This window comes from Anabrus simplex, chromosome 1 (assembly GCF_040414725.1).
Source record: "Anabrus simplex isolate iqAnaSimp1 chromosome 1, ASM4041472v1, whole genome shotgun sequence".
NCBI lineage: Eukaryota > Metazoa > Arthropoda > Insecta > Orthoptera > Tettigoniidae > Anabrus > Anabrus simplex.
The window spans coordinates 1,153,510,884-1,153,531,864 of record NC_090265.1 but is presented as its reverse complement, the minus strand read 5'-3'; the positions used below and the strand labels follow the sequence as shown (position 1 = coordinate 1,153,531,864).

Sequence of the window (20,981 nt, the reverse complement as noted above, 5' to 3'; positions counted from 1 at the left end):
CGCAGGGACATGTGGCACGTGCAAGGGGTCCAGGCGCAGCCCGAGTGACGTCAGCACGCGAGGATCGGCGCATCCGCCGCCAAGCGGTGGCAGCCCCGCACGCCACGTCAACCGCCATTCTTCAGCATGTGCAAGACACCCTGGCTGTTCCAATATCGACCAGAACAATTTGCCGTCGATTGGTTGAAGGAGGCCTGCACTCCCGGCGTCCGCTCAGAAGACTACCATTGACTCCACAGCATAGACGTGCACGCCTGGCATGGTGCCGGGCTAGAGCGACTTGGATGAGGGAATGGCGGAACGTCGTGTTCTCCGATGAGTCACGCTTCTGTTCTGTCAGTGATAGTCACCGCAGACGAGTGTGGCGTCGGCGTGGAGAAAGGTCAAATCCGGCAGTAACTGTGGAGCGCCCTACCGCTAGACAACGCGGCATCATGGTTTGGGGCGCTATTGCGTATGATTCCACGTCACCTCTAGTGCGTATTCAAGGCACGTTAAATGCCCACCGCTACGTGCAGCATGTGCTGCGGCCGGTGGCACTCCCGTACCTTCAGGGGCTGCCCATGCTCTGTTTCAGCAGGATAATGCCCGCCCACACACTGCTCGCATCTCCCAACAGGCTCTACGAGGTGTACAGATGCTTCCGTGGCCAGCGTACTCTCCGGATCTCTCACCAATCGAACACGTGTGGGATCTCATTGGACGCCGTTTGCAAACTCTGCCCCAGCCTCGTACGGACGACCAACTGTGGCAAATGGTTGACAGAGAATGGAGAACCATCCCTCAGGACACCATCCGCACTCTTATTGACTCTGTACCTCGACGTGTTTCTGCGTGCATCGCCGCTCGCGGTGGTCCTACATCCTACTGAGTCGATGCCGTGCGCATTGTGTAACCTGCATATCGGTTTGAAATAAACATCAATTATTCGTCCGTGCCGTCTCTGTTTTTCCCCCAACTTTCATCCCTTTCGAACCACTCCTTCTTGGTGTTGCATTTGCTCTGTCAGTCAGTGTATTTTCTAGTATCACTTGCATTTTGATCTATTTTGTGCTACACTCGTATTCACTCGTAAGATCTCACGTCCTGTCCCATGATCGCCAATGATATATCCACAAAGATGCACACAAAATGCTGTCAGTTGGTACACTTATTTATTTCACCTTAACTTCACATAAACATACACATAATCTAATCAACTGTTGACACAAACAAAATACACATATCAACAAACTGCCATCTTTAACAAATGCCTACCACTATGAACATGCCACATGGAGATTGCAACCTTAAAACAAAGTTGAAACAGTTGACTGCTGACAACATGTCGGTTGAACACAACACGAGGTCACAAGTACAATTCCTGTTAAGCCATAACTCCAAGTAAGCAATAATTCATCTCTACCATCAAGACCACCACCTTATATATGTGCCTGACCAGGCTTCTAGAAAGATACATATTCTCGTATATTCTAGAGTGCTTAAGGCCCAGATATAATGTACAGAATATTCTACAGAGTTCTGGTCACCGAGTGCCATTCTGGATGTTACAGTGCGTTTCACAATTCTATAGTGGATTACAAATCATATATCCAAGTAATAATAGATTATATACAGGTTCTTACATTAACTAAACTCATATAAATAATAATAATAATAATAATAATAATAATAATAATAATAATAATAATAATAATAATAATAATAATAATAATAATAATAATAATAATAATAATAATAATAATAATAATTATTCAAGCTTGATACTTACATTATTTACCCATGAGTGAGAGAATATTGTTTTCAAGTTATATCAGTGTATCACAATTGCATCAATATAAGTCTCTAGTAAGACCCCAACTAGAGTATGGTTCCAGTGTATGGGACCCTCATCAGGATTACTTGATTCAAGAACGGGAAAAAATCCAAAGAAAAGCAGCTCGATTTGTTCTGGGTGATTTCCGACAAAAGGGTAGCGTTAAAAAATGTTGCAAAGTTTGGGCTGGGAAGACATTGGAGAAAGGAGACGAGCTGCTCGACTAAGTGGTACATAGATGTTGACTCCCATAGGGAACCTGTCCAATAACGGACCATTTATGTTGGTATTATAAGTGGTATGTTCCGAGCTGTCAGTGGAGAGATGGCGTGGAATGGCATAAATAGAAGAATAAGTTTGAGTGGTGTCTTTAAAAGTAGGAAAGATCACAATATGAAGATAAAGCTGGAATTCAAGAGAACAAATTGGGGCAAATATTCGTTTATAGGAAAGGGAGTTAAAGATTGGGATAACTTACCAAGGGAGATGTTAAATAAACTTCCAATTTATTTGCAGGCTAGGTAAACAACAGATAGGGAATCTGGCACCTGGGCGACTGCCCGAAATGTGATTGACTAGACGGTTTTTGAAGATGCCGAGGTGCCAGAATTTTTGTCACGCAGACGTCCTTTTACGTGCCAGTAAATCTGCCAGTAAGAGGCCGACGCATCTGAGCACCTTGAAATACCACCGGACTAAGACAGGATCGAACCTGCCAAGTTGGGGTCAGAAGGCCATTGTCACAACCATCTGAGCCACTCAGCCTGACACAGGAAAATGTAAATGGTGGGATCATTAAAACAAGGTTTTACTGCATTCTGAAAAGTATCAAAATGTGTGATATCTTAGTGAATACCATATGAACTTTATTATCTGAGATTTCTTTTTTGGTTCATAAAAGTCTGAAGTGCCAAACAACTAGGGATAATTACATGTACAAGGAAGAAAAGAGTGTGTTAAATAGGGCAACTATACCTTACATTATCACATGTTAAAAGAAAATTACTAAATTATTTTGATTTCTTTTTTTTTTTTTTAATATTTTAAAACATGCTGCCAATGTAGTATTATACAGCTGAGACAAATATGTGTCTTACAACTTAAGAACAAATCAGTCTTTGGTAAATTATTACTACAGTGTCATGTACTGCAAACTTTCATCATGAACTATGAACACTATTCATCTATAACAAACAACACATCCTTAAGATATTCCTTGCAATGTTCAGTCTGAGAATCCCTGAACAGGGAACCTTGTGAGATGATCTTTGAGGATTGCTGGGAACATGGCAAACATCTTGAAGCGCTCCCCCATTTTATCTTTATCTATCAGCATGTGGTACCCTCCTTGAAGAGCTTCTTTCTGATGAGCATCACACTTCTCCAGTAATACCTATGGTAAAAAAAAAAAGAACAGTACTTAGGGAAGTACCTTATGGGATGATGTACAGTAGTAACTTTTTTGTTCTTGAATAACAATGAGTTGTACCATACATATTATCTTTTATTTTTCCAATTTCCATTCAAGGCCTTTCCATGATATCTCCACAAGCATGGACAGAGAGGACAGACCAAGGGCTACCCCTTATTATATTACTTATAATGATTACATTTTTAGTAATTTTTACTTGAACTTGTTACTTTTAAAAAATGTAATTTTTATTCGTAATTTGTGTCTTGAAATAAAATTGTTATTGTTACAATTTAGTAATTGTTACATTCCATTAATCGATACATTTTGTATCGAAATCTTAGCAACTTTGGAGCCCCAGCACTTGCAAGGTGTTGCGCCAGGGGCATAATTCCAGAATAAGTCGCACACTTGTTCATTTACTGGTAGGTTGTAGTGGTTACTGGTTGAGATTTAGATGATCGTATACTATATGGTTGAAATGGTGATGCTGGTGATTGTTTAAAGGGGAAGTACAACTGGGCAACCATCCTCTACTAACACCAATCAGAAGTAAAATGGAGGAGGCCCAACACTTCAAAAAGTGAATTTATCTGGAAAAGAATGAAAAGGGCTACGAATGGCGTGAAAATGAACAACTTCCCAGGCCTCGAAAACCTAATATCGATGGGGCCAGGAAAGAACGATAGTTGACCGAGGACACTAACACAAGTTAAGTGGAAGCAAGGCCACTCACCTAGCGGAACTATGGTCACCAACCTACGTTCCCAAGTTGTGAGTCCTTGGTCTCCCTTTCAGTCACCTCTGATGACAGGCAGGGGATACCACAGATGTTATTGTACTGCCCCCACCCACAGACGTTAAGTGGTCAAGAATGAAGCCGGAATAAACATGTGACGGTGAAGGGATTAAGTCCATTCCTCTATTTTAACAAATATTTTGAATTAGTTATCCTGAAAATAATGCAAACATGAAAGTGACATGCAAATTTTGCTTGGGAGCAAAAAATTTTGAGTCTGATTAATCTCAACTAGTGATGATAGCCACTAACATTCTATGTGCTAAATAACGCAAAATAGAGTAATGTATTTTTCCTTGCAAACTTTGGTATCATTCCATCCCCATGTGAAAAATGTCAGTGATTCCCTAAAGACTTGCATTCTGTGATGTAATTGTAATTTTACTGATTACTTTTTGAAAAAGTCATTAGTAATTTAAACTGAGTAAATTTTTTCCCCCCATCAGGTAACTGTAATTTAACACAATTACTTTTATTCTGTACTTTTCCCATCACTGATTATGTCTGATGGATACAGGTCTTCATTTCAGACAAAATACCCTACAACAGTTCAACTTTGTATAGTTTATGAGCATGATTACTGGATATTTACATGACATAGAAACAGTGTGCATATATTGTTAGCGTTCAGGCAGTGTCTAAAGTTCATTTTTTATGAAATTGTATTAAATGCACTACTGGGATAAAGAAAACACGTTCTACACGCCAAGGTGGTTGTTATTTTAATAGAATGAACCATTTTGGGGGTACGAGTACCCTACCCTCTAATGTGAAGTCAATTTTTGAAGATTGACGTACAGACAAAAGCGACTAAGTGGGCCTGATTACTTAATATGTAACATAGTGGAAGGCACTGCAAAAAGAACTAGCCCAAAAGGTGCCAATAGCCTCGCAGTAATATAGAATCATATATCACTGATTTCTTAAAAGCTATTTATCTCAAAACTATGTTTTTGGACTTAGTAACTTCTGCACAATGCCCAACGATATATGCATATATACATTTGACTTCCATTAGCGTCTGGTGGCGATGAATGTTAAGGCATCAATCCATATGCTCTGACACTGGTTAACCGGTTTGAGTCTTGTTGGTGGAAAAAAAAAAAAAAAAAATCATCATTAAAATAAGAGGTAGTAGACAATTTCTAAACACCGGATTGCATGCCAAAAGCCTGATTCAATACTAAACCTCTCCATAGTGCTCATATGGAGTGAGGGCATACGATGCTGTTGATAGTGATTCATATGTTGGATGGGGACGTTATGCATTGAGCAGACCTCTTGGTGCTATTCGACAGGAGTAGGCTATGTGCCGGCACCGGGTTTCATCCTCTCTCTTCCCACTATCATAAATATCATGTCATTCATGTGATCTCATTAACTCCTCTGATGAGGCTGATGTCAGGAGGGGCATGTGTTGTAAAAGCGTGCTACGAAAATTCATCTCGCTTCATACCTGATCCCATACAAGAGTTGGACAAACACACATGTTTTCCACTGATGCCCTTTCTATATATCCATGGACTATTACCTCCTATTATACTGTGGATTAGGACTGATGGATACAGGCATTCATTTTGGACAAAATACCTCAACAAATAGTTCAACTTTGTAAAATTTATGAGTAAGGTTGCAGGATATTTAAATGATATATTAGCAAAAGCAGAGTGCATGTACATGATGTGCCAGTTTGTTTCTGTTAGAAGGAACCTCTTTGAACTAATCGGAGTATGCCATCTGTAACTTACCATATGCTTGAGCCTGGCCACCTGCAGCAGACCTGTCAAGCAGAGCTTTTTTTGTCAGTTGTTTGTAAACAGGCCAGTCGACCTTGCTCCCAGTAACGTTCCATTTGTTAAAGTATTTTATCAGCCATTTCCCAAGTAACAGAGTTCGTAAATGACTACAGATCCTTCTATAAACTGAGTCGCCTAAAAGCAAAACGGATAATGTCCATTCCAGCACATTTAGAGAAAATGGCAAAAAACCACTACCCCCTTCCATTAAGCTGTTGCTTACGAAATATAAGCATAAAATCACAAAAAACTTCACTGATTATTAGAACAAGTAATAATACTCGTAGTATTATTATTTAGACTGTTACTGTTGTTTTAAAAGTGGACTTTATTGATTTTGCTTCTAAGAAGTGGACTTTATTCATTTTGCATGTTAGCAGTATGGATTTTACTCGTTTTGCTACTATTTATTAAAAGCACACTATGGTTTAAGAGTGCCCTGGGTAGACATTTAAACACACAGTTCAGGAGCTTGCTCTGTTGCATTGCAAAGTTCATTATCGACATTTTCGTTGACATCTGACTGATGACTCTCCCAAGAGTCAAAGAAGTCAACGTAGAATTTCAGTGATGGGCTCAACTTCCAATCAGAGCCAAAGTGCAATTTAAGGAGCCTTTTCACACCTGACACTTTATTCTTGTTGACTGAAGTAGTGTTCTTTCGAACAGGTGAAGGGTCTATAGCCGACACATTCTTCTTAGTTTTCATCAGGGATCTGTAGGTTCCAGTTCTATGATAGTAAAACGGCTCCCCATCCACAAGGACCATGAGATGAGACGTTTTTGATCGTCTGAAAAAGTAGCACTTGCAAGGTGCGAATTTAAAGTGCCATTGTTGAATAGGTTTCATGTGCTCTGTTGCCTCGTTTCCAGTTAAATATATCCATGTCAATCCCTGGTTGACGAATGGTTGAAAGTCTTTCAATGATGTTAATGTGGGTTTGTGGATCTTTGATTACTTCTCTCTTCTTGAATTCTTTTTCACAGAGACCGAATAACCGATCAGGGGAAATGAAGGAATGACCTCTTACTGAAAAATTTAACTGTACCTCCTCTACGTCTCTTGGTGCTTGCAGGAGCCACCTTTGGAGCATAGCTATCACCGTTCTATTTTTATTTTGCCCCCCACATCCGTCGGTGAAAAGCTTTATCTTCTTAATATTCGTTAAGTCCAAGTTCTGTTGGCAGTTATAAACGCAAGATGCCACGTCATTCGAACCTTTCGGGTAGGCCCCCTCAGTCCATACGTAGCTGAAACAGTTATCTGGTGTCATTGTGCTCTTAGAATTTCCAACAATGGAGAAATTGAACAGGTAGAGTTGACACCGATAGTAAGTTTTCTGATCAGGAATTTTGGTATATGGCAAATTCTTCTGACATCGAAAGACAGTGTAAGTACACCTGGTTCACTTTTTCTGAGTAACAAAAAAAAAAAAACAAAAAAAAAGGCTTGCACCCTTTTCTTGTGAATTGCCTTGCTAGATTCCAGTGAAGAAAACTTAATAGTATCAGTTTCCCGCTTAATTCTCTCTGAAAGTTCAAGACAAGTGGAGCACACGTCAAGCCTGAGTGATCCAAATCCAAGGTTAAACTTACGATTAAAAATTAAATGAAAGTAGAAGTTCTTCACTTTCACACTGTCGTCAGCTTGGGCATTGCAAGCATTAGCCAGCTTTTGAGATCTAAGGTAACTTCTACGAGTGTTACTACGACAGTAGTGGGATTCAAGGCACTTTAGTGAACATATGCAACAACTGCTTTCTTCTTGTTGGTGTACTTCTGAGAAGTGTGATCGCCACCTCTTTTCTCCCAGACGACATGTCCTCTTGTTGCGTGCATGCAGAGATATTCTGTATTCTGGAATTTCCCACCCCTAGAATTCGACGAAAAGCCCGTCCACAAACTTGTAGGTCCTCCCTTGTATCAAAATTCCTCACAAAGTACTTTCCTGTGGACTGTTTTTGTTGGCGATTGCCACATGTTATCTTCTTACGGCCAGTGAAAAGAACCAGCACACAATGTTTCATGATGAAACTGTCTTCATCACACTTCTTCTTTGTAGTATAGAAAGCGTCTCGAAATCTGGCGATAACTTGATCAATTAACGTCTCACATTTGAGAATTGGCTGCTTCTTATGTGTACATTCTGGAACAGCTAAGTCCCCTTTCATAGAGTACCTGAAAACAATAAAAAAAATAATAGTTCAAGTTCAATACTTGACAGAATTAGGGAATCAACTATGAATGTACCAAGTGAGCACATTCACAGCATTTACATTTTCAGAAATTATGTATTTTTATTGTCAACATTAGTGTGTTCTCTTGTACGAAAGCAAGCTAGCTACTTACCTTAATTCTTTTGAAACAGCTCTCTTAGCTGCACTGAGATTGACTCTTTTCTTTCTCGTCTTTGACGGAGACACTACAGAAGGTGATACTTCCATTTTCAAAAATGTTGTTTGTTTGTTGTTTAAAGGAGCCTAACATCGTGGTCATTGGCCCTTTTCAAAAATAGAAAGCAAGCAATCTCTGATATAAAACTATGAATAAAGCACTAGTAGAAAGCATGCAGCTTTAGCATAATGGTAGCCATGTTAAAACGCAGTGGACTTTATCCATTTTGCAACCAAGCTGAGTTTTTGAAGGGGAAATACTTAAGGACTTTATGGCTTTCGCTAGTATATTATTTCATGCTTCAGTAGACACATCTTTCACCGATACATTTCTACCACTATCTCATTTTTTGTAAAAAGTGGACTTTATCCGTTTTGCTTTCAGGCGACTCAATTAGACTGTGACTTGAGTAACCCTAGAATCATAAACTTTCGTCTCCCAGACTACGCACCCCTTTAGTTTCTGCGGGAATTTCCAGACGCTAATGAACTGTGCCTTCCCCCTCCATCTATTCTTCCCCGGCTATCAACAATCAGTGCTGACCTTGGTTTCAAGCATAAAGGTCCAGTTGTTTGTTCGATGCGATATGACCGTCGTCTGAGAGACGAAAGTTTATGATTTGTGAAAGTATTTATGGTTTGTACATAGCTGTAAATAGTGTGAATATTTGGTTTATTACAGTAACGTTTCTTGTACGTAATACGTAAGCTTAATAGGATACTGAAATGGAAAATTAGCGCACGATGATGAATTGATAGCGGCAGTTTTTCTGAATTAGACAGAGAACCACTCTCTTCAGGAGACATTAGTGGTAATGTATTTCGTGAATGAAATTACCCGGCTAATACATGGATCAAACAGAAATATTACAACCGACAATTGGTTCACCTCAATTCGTCTGGCTGATTCTCTGCATTGCGACCATAACCTGACAATCATTGGAACAATGAGAAAAGACAAGCCACAGATACCACCAGAGATGAAAACAGTCAAAGGAAGAAAGCTCGGGTCCTCCATGTTTTGTTATGATGGTATAAAAACAATTGTATCCTATAAAGGAAAACCAGACAAGAATGTAATCCTCCTTTCTACATGCCATGAAGTAGGAACAATAGCAGCCAGTCGGAAAAAAGTATGGCGGAAGACTACAATGGGACTGAAGGTGCCGTGGACACTTTCGATGAAATGTCAACATTGATGTCCTCTTCAAGAAAAACGAGAAGATGGCCAATGTGTATCTTTTATAGTATGGTTAATACATCACTTGTCAATGGATATATTATTTATGTGTATAAAATGGTTCAAAAAGGCCAAAAGCCACTTTCAAGGCCAGAGTTTGCAAAGGATATATCCGAAATGCTAATGGCTCCAAAGCTGCAAGAGAGACTTCAGACACCAAGTTTGAGGCGCAGCCTGAAGAGGACCATCGCTGAAGAGCCTCAATCAGGTACTGCTGAAGGAAGAAACATTTGTGCGTTTTGTCCATCAAAGAAAAGAAGAATAACCCGATTCCTTTGTAAGACATGCCGAAGGCACATTTGTCTTGATCACCAGGCAAAACAGTGCATTGAATGTGCCTATTGAGGAAAAACTGACCAGAGTGTATTGTCATCACTGTGTGTGGTAGTTTTAAGTATAATATTATGTATTTTGTGTAAAATGTTGGTTTTATGCTTATTAAAGTGCTTTTCTTTTTGGTAGTCTGACAGACGAAAGTTTAAGATTCCTGTTACACTGGAGGGACTTTATGATTCTAGGGTTAAAGAACCAACGTCATGTATTTACTCTGGGAAAATATGTGCATGCGAGAGTGTCTTATGCTAAATAAAGGAAGATCATAAACAAATTTAACAGTAAAAATTTCAGTAATATTTTATACAGGATAATTCAACATTTAACCAGCAGTGGCGTGCACAAAATGTATCACTGTTGTCATGAAGACGAGTTTAACATGTCAACTGAGCTATAAACCTCCACATGACCTGCGTGACAACATAAAAGATCACAACAACTCGAGGCTCGTTGTCAGATGCTAACATTTTTGCAATCTTATTACATGCTCAAATACTATTAATTTACTATGTCAAACAAAGTACATATGGTAACATACTACAGATACTGTGCAGCAATGACACTTTGTTGTCATTTTTCTGTACAAGTTTCAGATATCTTCTAGAATGTGTTCTTTCAATGAGGGAGAAGGACCACACTTGGACACTTGGTTACAATTTTCTTTAATTTCAACACTAGATCTTCGGAATCAACGATGGATATCATCAGGAACAGACTATACTATCCTCATAATGATGGCTTAAGCAAAAGGAAATGAAGCTGGCAGCATTAGGATGAGAAGCAACCCACCAGTGTAGTCATCAGTCCGAGGAAAACATCCAACAGTCCAATATGGTAAGAAAAATTCAAGTTTAATTGACATTTAGATATTCTGAGAAGATTTTATATCTGAGTCTTCTTAGATGTAGAGTAATTTAATTAGTTTTGTGGCAAGAGTAGTTAATGCCGTATTTTTGTTCTCTATTTCTCAACTGCAGTATTTTCTTCATAATATATTTCTTTAAGCTTTATGCTTTATGCTTTTTTCTGCTAGTAGTTTAATGTCACACTAACAAATTAAAGTTTTTTGGTGACATAAGGACAACAAAGATTTAGGGTTGGGAAGGAAGAGGCTGTGGCATTAATTAAGTTATAGCCCTAGCATTTGCCTGGTGTGAAAATGGGAAATGACGGAAAACCATCTTCGGGGCTGCCAACGGTGGGATTTGAACCCACTATCTCCTGAATGCAAGCTCACAGTTATGTGACCCTAACCGCACAGCCAACTCACTCGGTTTCATGCTTTTAATGGGTTTATTGTTTCAGTACATGTACGGTATTTTGAGTATTTGTGGTGGGTATTTTCTTCTTAAATGACTACATGGAGGAGGAGACTAGGGTTTAACATAATCAGTAATCCTGATAATATCAAATCCACCCTTTTTAAAATTAGTGTATAAGTACCACTCTGCAACTTTATTAATTATAGTGTGTCAATTACAGTGATGATTATTTCATCATGGTTATTGAATTGTATATCCTCTAATATGATGATGCCTCGTGGCGTTGAAGCTTAGCTCATCTTAAGTAAAACCTCCCAGATTTTGACATGAGAAGACATGCGGGTTGATAATTTATCTGTATTTTATATGTGGGACGCTCTCCAAGAAACCATACCTTAAGTCAGCAAATAGCATTTTTGGTTTATTTTATGTTTTGATAGGAGATAAATTTGCTATAATTTTTGTGAAAACCAGAAGTCTCTAATTTAAAAACTGATCACTTTATGTAACTTTGAAGCTGTAAGACAGAATTAATTGAATTTCAAGAAAATCAATTGGAAAATGGGGTATAGTACTCCGATAATATATTAAACCCTCAAGTCAGCAATTTAATCTAGAGTTGCTCACTTCTAAGGTGGTATTTAAACTGAAGTTCAGCAGAGGTTTGGACACCATCAAGTTCAAGAATTTATAATGTTAAATCTATGAAATATAACATAATGAAAATTTTAGGACTACTTACTGAGATCAAGTCCAATGTTTTTGAGGAATATATGTGACAGCTGCTGTTCAGGGTTGTCCATAATCACATGCAATATTTACAAAAATATATAATTTGGGTAAGTTCCAATTTTGAAATTTGTTCTGGTATATTTACAAAGAAAGCAACATATTTACATGAAAATTTCTGGTTATAATTTCCAAGATAGCCTGAATTTTGAAATTCTTTTTAGGTCCCATGTATGTATCCCGTGTAGAATTATCAACAACATGTAAATATCGCAAGATGAGTTCAAAGCAGTCCCTTGCCATTGTTTGAGGAAATATAGGGTTTTCTAAAAATCCAACCCTGGTGAAATAGCTCTTCAGGGTGGGTTTCTGACCACATGAACATTACAAGCTCGAAAAACACAAATTTCCTCCCATCACTGGTTTCCACTTCCGGGCACCCGACCTCGGTTTCAACGGCTAGCCAAGTGCACACTCCGCCGCGTACCTATTTGTTTCGCGAACAAGAAGGTCAATCACTTTGTCGTCGAAAAATAGCAAAAAAAAGCACCTAAAACAGACGTGAAATGCTTTCTTGTCCCTGGCACACCCCTGAATCTTTTGTGTGCTCGAGAAGACATCTACCTCTCGCCACAATCACTGAACAGAGGACGAAGTTATTACGGCTGAAGCTATTTCTTCTTCATCTACGCTGTCTGCCACTTCTCCAGTAACCTCTTGCTGTGCATAGTCGCTGCCCATATCATGACTGAAAATATAACTTCATGATACATCACTTCCACTACTGTCATCTATCAAACCAATAATCTCCACGCCCAAAAGAGAATAAGACGGCCCAGGCATTCCTCTGCGACTGAGTAGCCGCTACCCTGCGAAGCAAAAAAATATATGTGCACTATTTGCTTTCGGTGCTTCCCCTTCATAATTGGCACGAAGTGTCAAGTTATAGTTCACAAAATATTCTCGAGATGGCAGGAAAGGATGTGATACCTTTTAAAGCAAATACCTTGAAACTAAATAGAGTGCATCACATTACCTATCCCTTATCGACTCGCTATGAGCATTTGGCGACACTGTAGGCATGGGTACGCCGAGGCGGTTACGTAATCTTATGAATATGCATTTACGTAGGTGAGATTATTCTACCTTGTTTTTCAATTTTGCCATTCATCCAATATTCTCCAGTAACCTCTTGCTGTGCATAGTCGCTGCCCATATCATGACTGAAAATATCACTTCACGATACATCACTTCCCACAGTAATATGTACGTCGAACCTGCCTGAGTGGTTAAGGATTTAAGATAACCTGATTTTTTACAAGATGAAGGAATATCAGCCCAGCGCAGTCTGTTGGATTCTATTCACACCCATTATAGTGTGTTGTTGAGAGAGGGTGTAAATCTCATAATTAGATCTTTTCTGCCGGCTTTAAGAGATAGGATCAACTGATATTGATCAATTTCGTATCAGTTCTAATTATGAAACGAGATGGCATGAAAGTACATAACTTCTCGATTCATAAGGTGAAAACAAATCCCATAAAGCACCAGTGTTACATGAGTAATAGGTATTCTAACTTCCGCCTGCACCAGCCGTGTGGTTCGTCGAACTAGGTGAATGAGTAAAGTCCCGCAGACGTAATATGTACGTCGAACCTGCCTGAGTGGTTAAGGATTTAAGATAACCTGATTTTTTACAAGATGAAGGAATATCAGTTTTGTGTATTTAAAAATAATTTTCATAAATATTTAGGATTCATTTTCCAGAAATTAAATATGTTAATTTTTTTCAAATTTATAAACCAATATAATACCGGTGGCTCCAAGTAACCTATGTTGTAGCCTCCACAGTATGCACTAGCCATGCATCTTGGTAGGTGTGCTATTTACCAACTGATGAGCCCAATTTAGCACACTAGGGAGAAACAATGGCAACCAGGAATGAGTTAGCTGGAAAATTTATTATGCCCAAAAACAGACCAACTATATTGGTATTATAAATTTACTCATTCAGGACAAATATTTCAAGTTCCTTATGGGAATCAACATCTATATCATCTGTTGGCCAGCCAGGCATCAATTTTTTAAAATAAGACAAAGTTTCTCATAGTGTATTGGCACTGCCGGTGGCTCCAAGTAGCCTTCTCCCTATGTGGGGTTAGCTCTAAGAAGCAATAATTATTGATAGCATTATAATATCCGACAGCATTAACATTAACATTGTTCATAATTTCAAGTCTGTGATATATGTTTACTTGTTGGAGATATGTTTCCTATAATGCAAGAAATATAGACAAGCCTTTATATTTAATGCTTGTGTACTGTACAATATACTGTGGGGGCGTAATGGGAGTGAGATGCGTCGTTGCAGTCCATCTAGCAAGAATAATATATGAACTCGGCAAGTTTGAGTTCTCTAGCCTCTCTCACTCCAACTCCAAGCACGTAACCTACAAGAGGAGCCCTTGTTAAACTGAGCAACCCAGTGGAAGGTTGGGTATCCAACCCCAGCGGGAAACTGTGTGAGTGAGCAGATCAGTGCGGGAGGATCACCACTCTATCATTCATTAAGGTGTGGTGATTACTATGGCATATATGGCATGCTGTACTGCTTGTAGCCATAGGAGTGCAATCAGAGATAGTCAACAACTAGAGGGACGCTCCTGGAGGATATCATCTTAATCTCCAAATGTCGGATAAGGTACAACTCCAACTACACCAGATTATGTCCATGAGGTCTAACAACCTCAGCAGTTTTTGGATCTCCAGTCGTCGTAGACTCTATGCCACTGGGCCAGTGTCCTGAAACTGTCAAGTGCCGTGTGACTGTGACGCAAGTGTGATAAACAGATATAACTTGAAAACAATATTCTCTCATCCATGGGCAAATAATGCAAGTGTCGAGCTCGATTTATTATTATTATTTTACAATTATTATTATTACTTGTAATGTATGGCGATGAAGTGTTACATCCTGTTAGTATTTGTATTATTATTATTATGGTATGATCGCATTGTTTGTGAGGTTATGTCATGAAACATGTGCTGTACCTAAATATTTATACAAGTTCAGTTAATGTAAATACCTGTAAATTAATATTATATAATTTACTAGCAATATACCCGTGCTTCGCTACGGTATTATACTGAAATTTGTAATTGAATGCTTATTGTTGAATGCCGAAATTCGCGATCTGACTCGTTTTCTGCGAGAATCCACCAAAATTCGAGATCTGACTCGTTTTCTAATAGATTACGGCAAGTTTCCTCCCATTTTTCAATCTTTCTTTCCAGCAATCGGTTTCGTACTTCCCGGGCTAGGTCCAGATATTCTACCCGGTCAGTTGGGTCCCTAAATCTTTGCCATCTTTTCCTATAAGCATTTTAAATATGGATCAAATCCTTCAGGAGATCCGGCGTGGTGTCGTCTTGGATGCCTTGGCGGTACTGAACCCGCGGCTGGACTGCATTCTTAGTCATTAGCAGTCCAGGACCCGTTTCCAGCGCGGTCCGTACATTTGACGACGCTCCACAACATTATTATTATTATTATTATTATTATTATTATTATTATTATTATAGATGTTCTGGACCCCACAGCAAGATGCAAGACCGCTACTTGGCGGTAACTTACATCCGCTGCCATTGTCATTGTTGACAATGTGACCAGCACCATCGTCGCGCTTAGGCAAATGTGCGGGATTTCTGGCGATACGAATGACATACTTCCGTGCATTATTGACCTTATTATAGAGGTGAACGGACGGTCAATCTCTTTCCTATCGTTTATTTCAAATTAGTTTAAATTTTTATTTATATGCCAGCAGAATCTACTGTAATCTAAGAACGTTCTCCGAAGGAAAAGATGGTTCTTGAAAATGAACCCAGGAAAGGTTAGAAATGATCGGTTTATGATCAGAATAAGTACATCGAAAATCTACAGCCTGTTTCCAGTCATTCGACAGGGTCAGGAATGGAATGAATAAAGCACCCGTCTAGCGGCGACAATAGGAATTGTTCCGGCTGCCGAAGCCTGTCGCACTTCTCTGGGGCAATGATTAATAAATGACAAATGAAATGAACTGATATTGGACAGTGTTGCTGGAGTGAATGATGACATTGAAAACCGGAGTATCCGGAGAAAAATCTGTCCCGCCTCATTTTTGTCCAGCACAAATGTCACATGGAGTGACCGGGAATTAAACCACGGAACCCAGCTGTGAGAGGCCGGCGCGCTGCTGCCTGAGCAACGGAGGCTCCTTGTAAGTACATTGCGAACAGTAAAATCAATTGGTCTCCCCTCCTTTTACACCCCACCGCCGTTAAGTTTATTTACCCCCCCCCCAAAAAAAAAGAATGAAAAGATGGCGTGCTTCTTTATGTTTAAAGGAGATTCCAAACACCAATGTGGTCACGTCTATTACGTTCAGTTTTGAGATATAAGTATACCCATAAAAATAATTAACTTTTTTAACTTCCTTTCAAACTCCTCCCCCTCCCCCCTACGTGAATTTTCCGGCAAAAAATACTTGTTTCTTTAATAGTAAAGGGTCTTCTAAATACCAAATATCACGACTCTAACTTTTTCAGTTTTAGATTTATGTGACCTCACGAAAGGAATTCAATTCCTTTTCACTCCCCCCCCCACACACCCCAAGATGGTTTCCCCCCAAAAACGCGTTTTCCTTTGTTTTAAAAGGAGATCCAAATACCAATTTTCATGTCTGTAACAATTTTAGTTTTTATTAGCTTATGTGTTCTCATACAAATAAGTCAATTAATTTTTCTATTCTTTAACCCCCCCCCCCCCCCTCATTGGATTTTCCGAGAATACGTGTTTCTTTACTTTTAAAGCAGATTCCAAATATCACATTTCACGTCTGTAACATCTCCATTTTTGAGATATCAGTAGCCTAATTAAAAGAAGTCAATACCATTTTCAGTCATTATTAACTACCCCCTCCACCCAAGTGGCATTTCCGAAAACAAAAAATACATGTTTCTTTATTTTTAAAGGAGATTCTAAGAACAAATTGTTACATCTATAAACTTTAGAAGTTTTGATATATAGATATACTCATTTTAAAAATTCACCCCCTTTTCACCCCCTATTAATTGGATATTCCAAAAACCAAAAAATACTTGTTTCTTTATTTTTAAAGGAGATCTCAAACGCCAATTTTCAGGTCTGTAATATCTTCATGTTCTGAAATATAAGTAGCCTCATTTAAGGCATTCAACCCCTTTTTCACCCTTTTCCACCTTTCCTATTGGGATTTTCCGAAAACAAAATAATACATGTTTCCTTATTTTTAAAGGATATGCTAAAGACCAATTTTTACATCTGTAAACTTTCAAAGTTTTGAGATATAGATACACTAATTTTAAAATTCACCCCCCATTTCACCCTCCCATTAATTGGATTTTCCAAAAATAAAAAAATACGTGTTTCTTTATTTTTAAAAGAGATCAAAAGTACCAATTTTCAGGTCTGTAATATGTTCAGTTTCTGAGATATAAGTACCGGTATCCTCATTAAAGGCATTCAACCAATATTTCACCCTTTTTCACCCCTCCCATTGGCATTTTCTTAAAATAAAAAAATACGTGTTTCCTTATTTTTAAAGGAGATTCTAAATACCAATTTTTACATCTGTAAACCTTTAAAGAGTTGAGATATAGATACACTCATTTTAAAATTTCACCCCCTTAGAGACGGAATATCCAAAAATCCTCTCTTAGCGAGCACCTACATCTTATTATGAATGTATCCTCAAAATTTCATTTCTTTATGTCAAGTAGTTTTGGCCCGGCGATGATGAATCAGTCAGTCAGTCAGGACAAGTTACTTTATATATATATATAGATTATTATCTGTATATGATGTGTAATCCGCTACAGAATTGTGAAACACACTGAACTTCCAGAATGGCACTAGATGGTGGTAGAATATCCTGTACATCTATTTGCGGTAGAAACAAAAGAAAGATCCTTTCCGTATTTCTACTGGAGTCAAGCAACATTGTGTAATTGCTCCAACATTGTTCTCAGTATTTGTTGGAACTACACTACACCTTGTGGATGATAAAATGCCATCAGATGTAAAACTTTTGTATAGAACTGATGGAAATCTGTTTAATATTAACAGACTGCGAGCTAGGACCAAGGTGTCCTTAGTGTCAGTTATAGACCTTCAGTACACAGATGACAATGTTATTTTAGCCAACACAGAGGAAGATCTGCAATCAATCCTAAATGCTTTTAATCAAGCATATGAAAGTATCGGACTGGAAATTAATATTAATAAGACTAAGATCCTTTACCAGACGGCACCAAATTCCAATAAGAGAACTCCGGCTATTACAATCAATGGCCAATCTCTGCAGAACTTAAATCATTTTCCTTACCTCGGATGCCACCTCGCGACATGTGAAAATGATGCAGAAATCCAATATCGTTTAAGATGTGCTAGTGCGGCTTTCAGTCGTCTCCTAATCCGATCATGATGTCAATGTGGTAACCAAACTCTACGTTTACAATGCTGTTGTTATCCCTACTCTTATCTATGGTTGCAAGACCTGAACAACTTACAGGAGAAACCTAAAATGCCTGGAAAAATACCATCAACGATGCTTGTGGAGAATACTGAAAGTTAAATGGCAAGATCGTCGAACGAATATTAGTATCCTCGAAGAAACCAACACTACAAGCATGGAGGCAAAGATAGTCAGGCATCAGCTACGCTGGGCTGGCCATATCATCCACATGCCAGATACATAGAAACCAACACTACAAGCATAGAGGCAAAGATAGTCAGGTATCAGTTACGCTGGGTTGGCCATATCATCCGTATGCTAGATACACGCCTCCCAAAGAAAATCATGTCCTCCCAACTAAAGAATGGCCAGCGTAACGATGGAGGGCAGCTTAAACTATATAAGGATGTTCTAAAGTGTCTTCTCTAAAGGTGTCATATTGATGTGGTCAACTGGGAAACTACAGCCGAGGATAGGCCCAAATGGTATACCAATGTATACAACGGAGCTGAACATCTAGGACAAGATAGGAGAAGATTAGAAGCTGAGAGGAGGAACCGCAGGAAAATACGAGGGAATGCGAGGGATTGTGATCTTGCACAGCCATCTGCTGCAACAACTAGCGTGTGCTGTCGCTGCAATAAAATCTGTGCGTCCAGAATCGGACTGTTTAGCCATCTGAGATGACCCAACGAATACATCCAAATGACGTTGTATTTATTTACTATATATTCGTTGACAAATAAATGCCTATGATGATGACAACATACTGTTAAGTGTGTCACTTAGTAGCTGAAGAATTTCCTTCCCTATACTTTTGATTAAATTGTCTGCTTCTATTAAAAATGTATTGGAAATTTTCTCTATAGGTGCCGGTTGAAAAAAATATATTAAAGTGGGGGTTATGAACTGATTTATAACAGTTAATTTTGTTGTGGTTGCAGCAAATTGAAGGCAGCGAGCATATCTAAATTACTTCATAGATATTCTAAAGTTTGGTTTTCACTGAATGTATGTATGTTTAGTCCTCAGCCCAAAGGCTGGTTGGATCCTCAACAGCTCCGCCATCAGCTGTCATAGATGGCCTAGGCATCACTGAAGAGGCGTACTAGGGAAATGAGGAGCGAGGTAGTTTCCTGTTGCTTTCCTCACCGAGCCAGAAGTTGCTATTACATATCAGTCTGCCAAGCCCACTGAAATGCATGCACCAACCGACCCTATGAGCAATATTTTCACACCATTCATATCAGGGACTGGCTGCAGAAGGAATGGCATTACTAGCATCACTCGTACCTCAGTCACTTTCATTTTGTCAAAGCCAAGGTTAAAGCTGAGACAGATCAATGAAAGTAACAAGATTGCTCTAGCCCATACAAGAAGACATAGTGCACTGTAAACACTAGGTCCTGCCAGCAAAGGCATTTTCACTGAATATCAGTGTCTTATTGAAGGATGCACCCAGATATTTAACTTCATCACAGTCAATACTTGTGATAGCACCACAGATTGTTGGCATTGTATTACAGATTCATCTCCTTCAATGATAACAGCTCTAGATTCCTTAGTGTTAATTTCTATACAAAAACTCAAATGCACCACTATTACCTGCAACCGAACACTGATACCCAGTCTCTCCAAGAAATCACCTTGGTTGACAGGTCCAAAGGTGATCAACTGAGGCTCAGCAACTGCTCGTAATCTTGAGAAGTCAACATCAGCTGTTAGATCAGCTGAACCAGGTTCAACAAGGGGATTGTGTAACTGGTGTTTGCGAAATGCCTGTATCAATATTAACACACTATTAATATTATAAAATGAATATAGAAAAGTATCAAAATTTATTGCTTTCACTGGTATTATACTGAATGCCAATAATGTTCTACATGAGATTATGCATACTGCATTTCTTTAATTTGACTTTTTTTAAATCACAGAATGAGTTCCTTTTTTAACTCTTATAGATTATTTTAAAATTTGTATTTCCGTAAAGGAGATTAAAGAATGGCTAAGGACTATAGGTGCAGGGACTGTGGTATGAACAGGCAATGACAAGTACAAGGGAAGAGTTAGAGAGTTTGAGAGAAATAATTAGGATTCCCTCCGAAAACCATAAAAGTAGTTAGTGGGACGTAAAGCAAATAACATTATTAATTAGAATTATATCGGGGGACAGGGATGAAGGTAGGTCTCTCTCCAACAACGTACAGGATATGGTAGATATACAAGGGGTATTAGAAAGAAAGGGAGAAGTAGTGAAAGACAGGGGCGCTAACGTTTTAAGGGGAAGGAAACTGAGGACCAAGGTATCTACTACGATAGGGAATTCAGGAAAGGTATCAGTAAGGAAATGCTATGAGTCACTGCAGGTAGAACAGAGGGAAGAAGAGGACCAGGAAAGTGGCCAGGAGTTAGATAAGAAGACAGGGAAAGGGAAAGGAAAATGTAGAGTATAGGATAAGAAGGAGGAGGTAGAACAGACAAGAGAGTGAAACAAGGGAGGAAGAAATAGGTTCTACAGATCAGGGAAGATAAGAGGGATCAGAAGGGGAGGAAATGTAACGAGGTGGGAGGGTTTAAAGCTCTGATCATGGGGGACTCCACATTAAAACATGTGGGGAAGGTGTGTGGAGGAAAGGGAACCAGGGCAAAGTGTTTTCATGGAATGG

General features: G+C 38.9%; 1 protein-coding gene across 5 annotated transcripts in view; it reads right to left on the bottom strand.

Annotated features, from left to right (window-relative positions):
* Window positions 1-20,981, bottom strand: part of LOC136858123 (protein arginine methyltransferase NDUFAF7 homolog, mitochondrial) — a 213,448-nt gene that overhangs the window by 97,666 nt on the left and 94,801 nt on the right. Inside the window, exons 7-8 of one of the 5 annotated variants that reach the window (XM_067137439.2) lie at window positions 19,921-20,094; window positions 2,698-3,209 (exon numbers count right to left, since the gene is read on the bottom strand). In XM_067137439.2, coding sequence (XP_066993540.2) covers window positions 3,042-3,209; window positions 19,921-20,094 — 342 coding nt within the window. In that variant the 3' untranslated portion in view covers window positions 2,698-3,041. Of the gene's footprint in view, window positions 1-2,697; window positions 3,210-7,348; window positions 8,001-19,920; window positions 20,095-20,981 lie in introns of those variants that run through there. The other 4 variants (XM_067137435.2, XM_067137437.2, XM_068225424.1 and 1 more) reach the window with 4 other exon arrangements.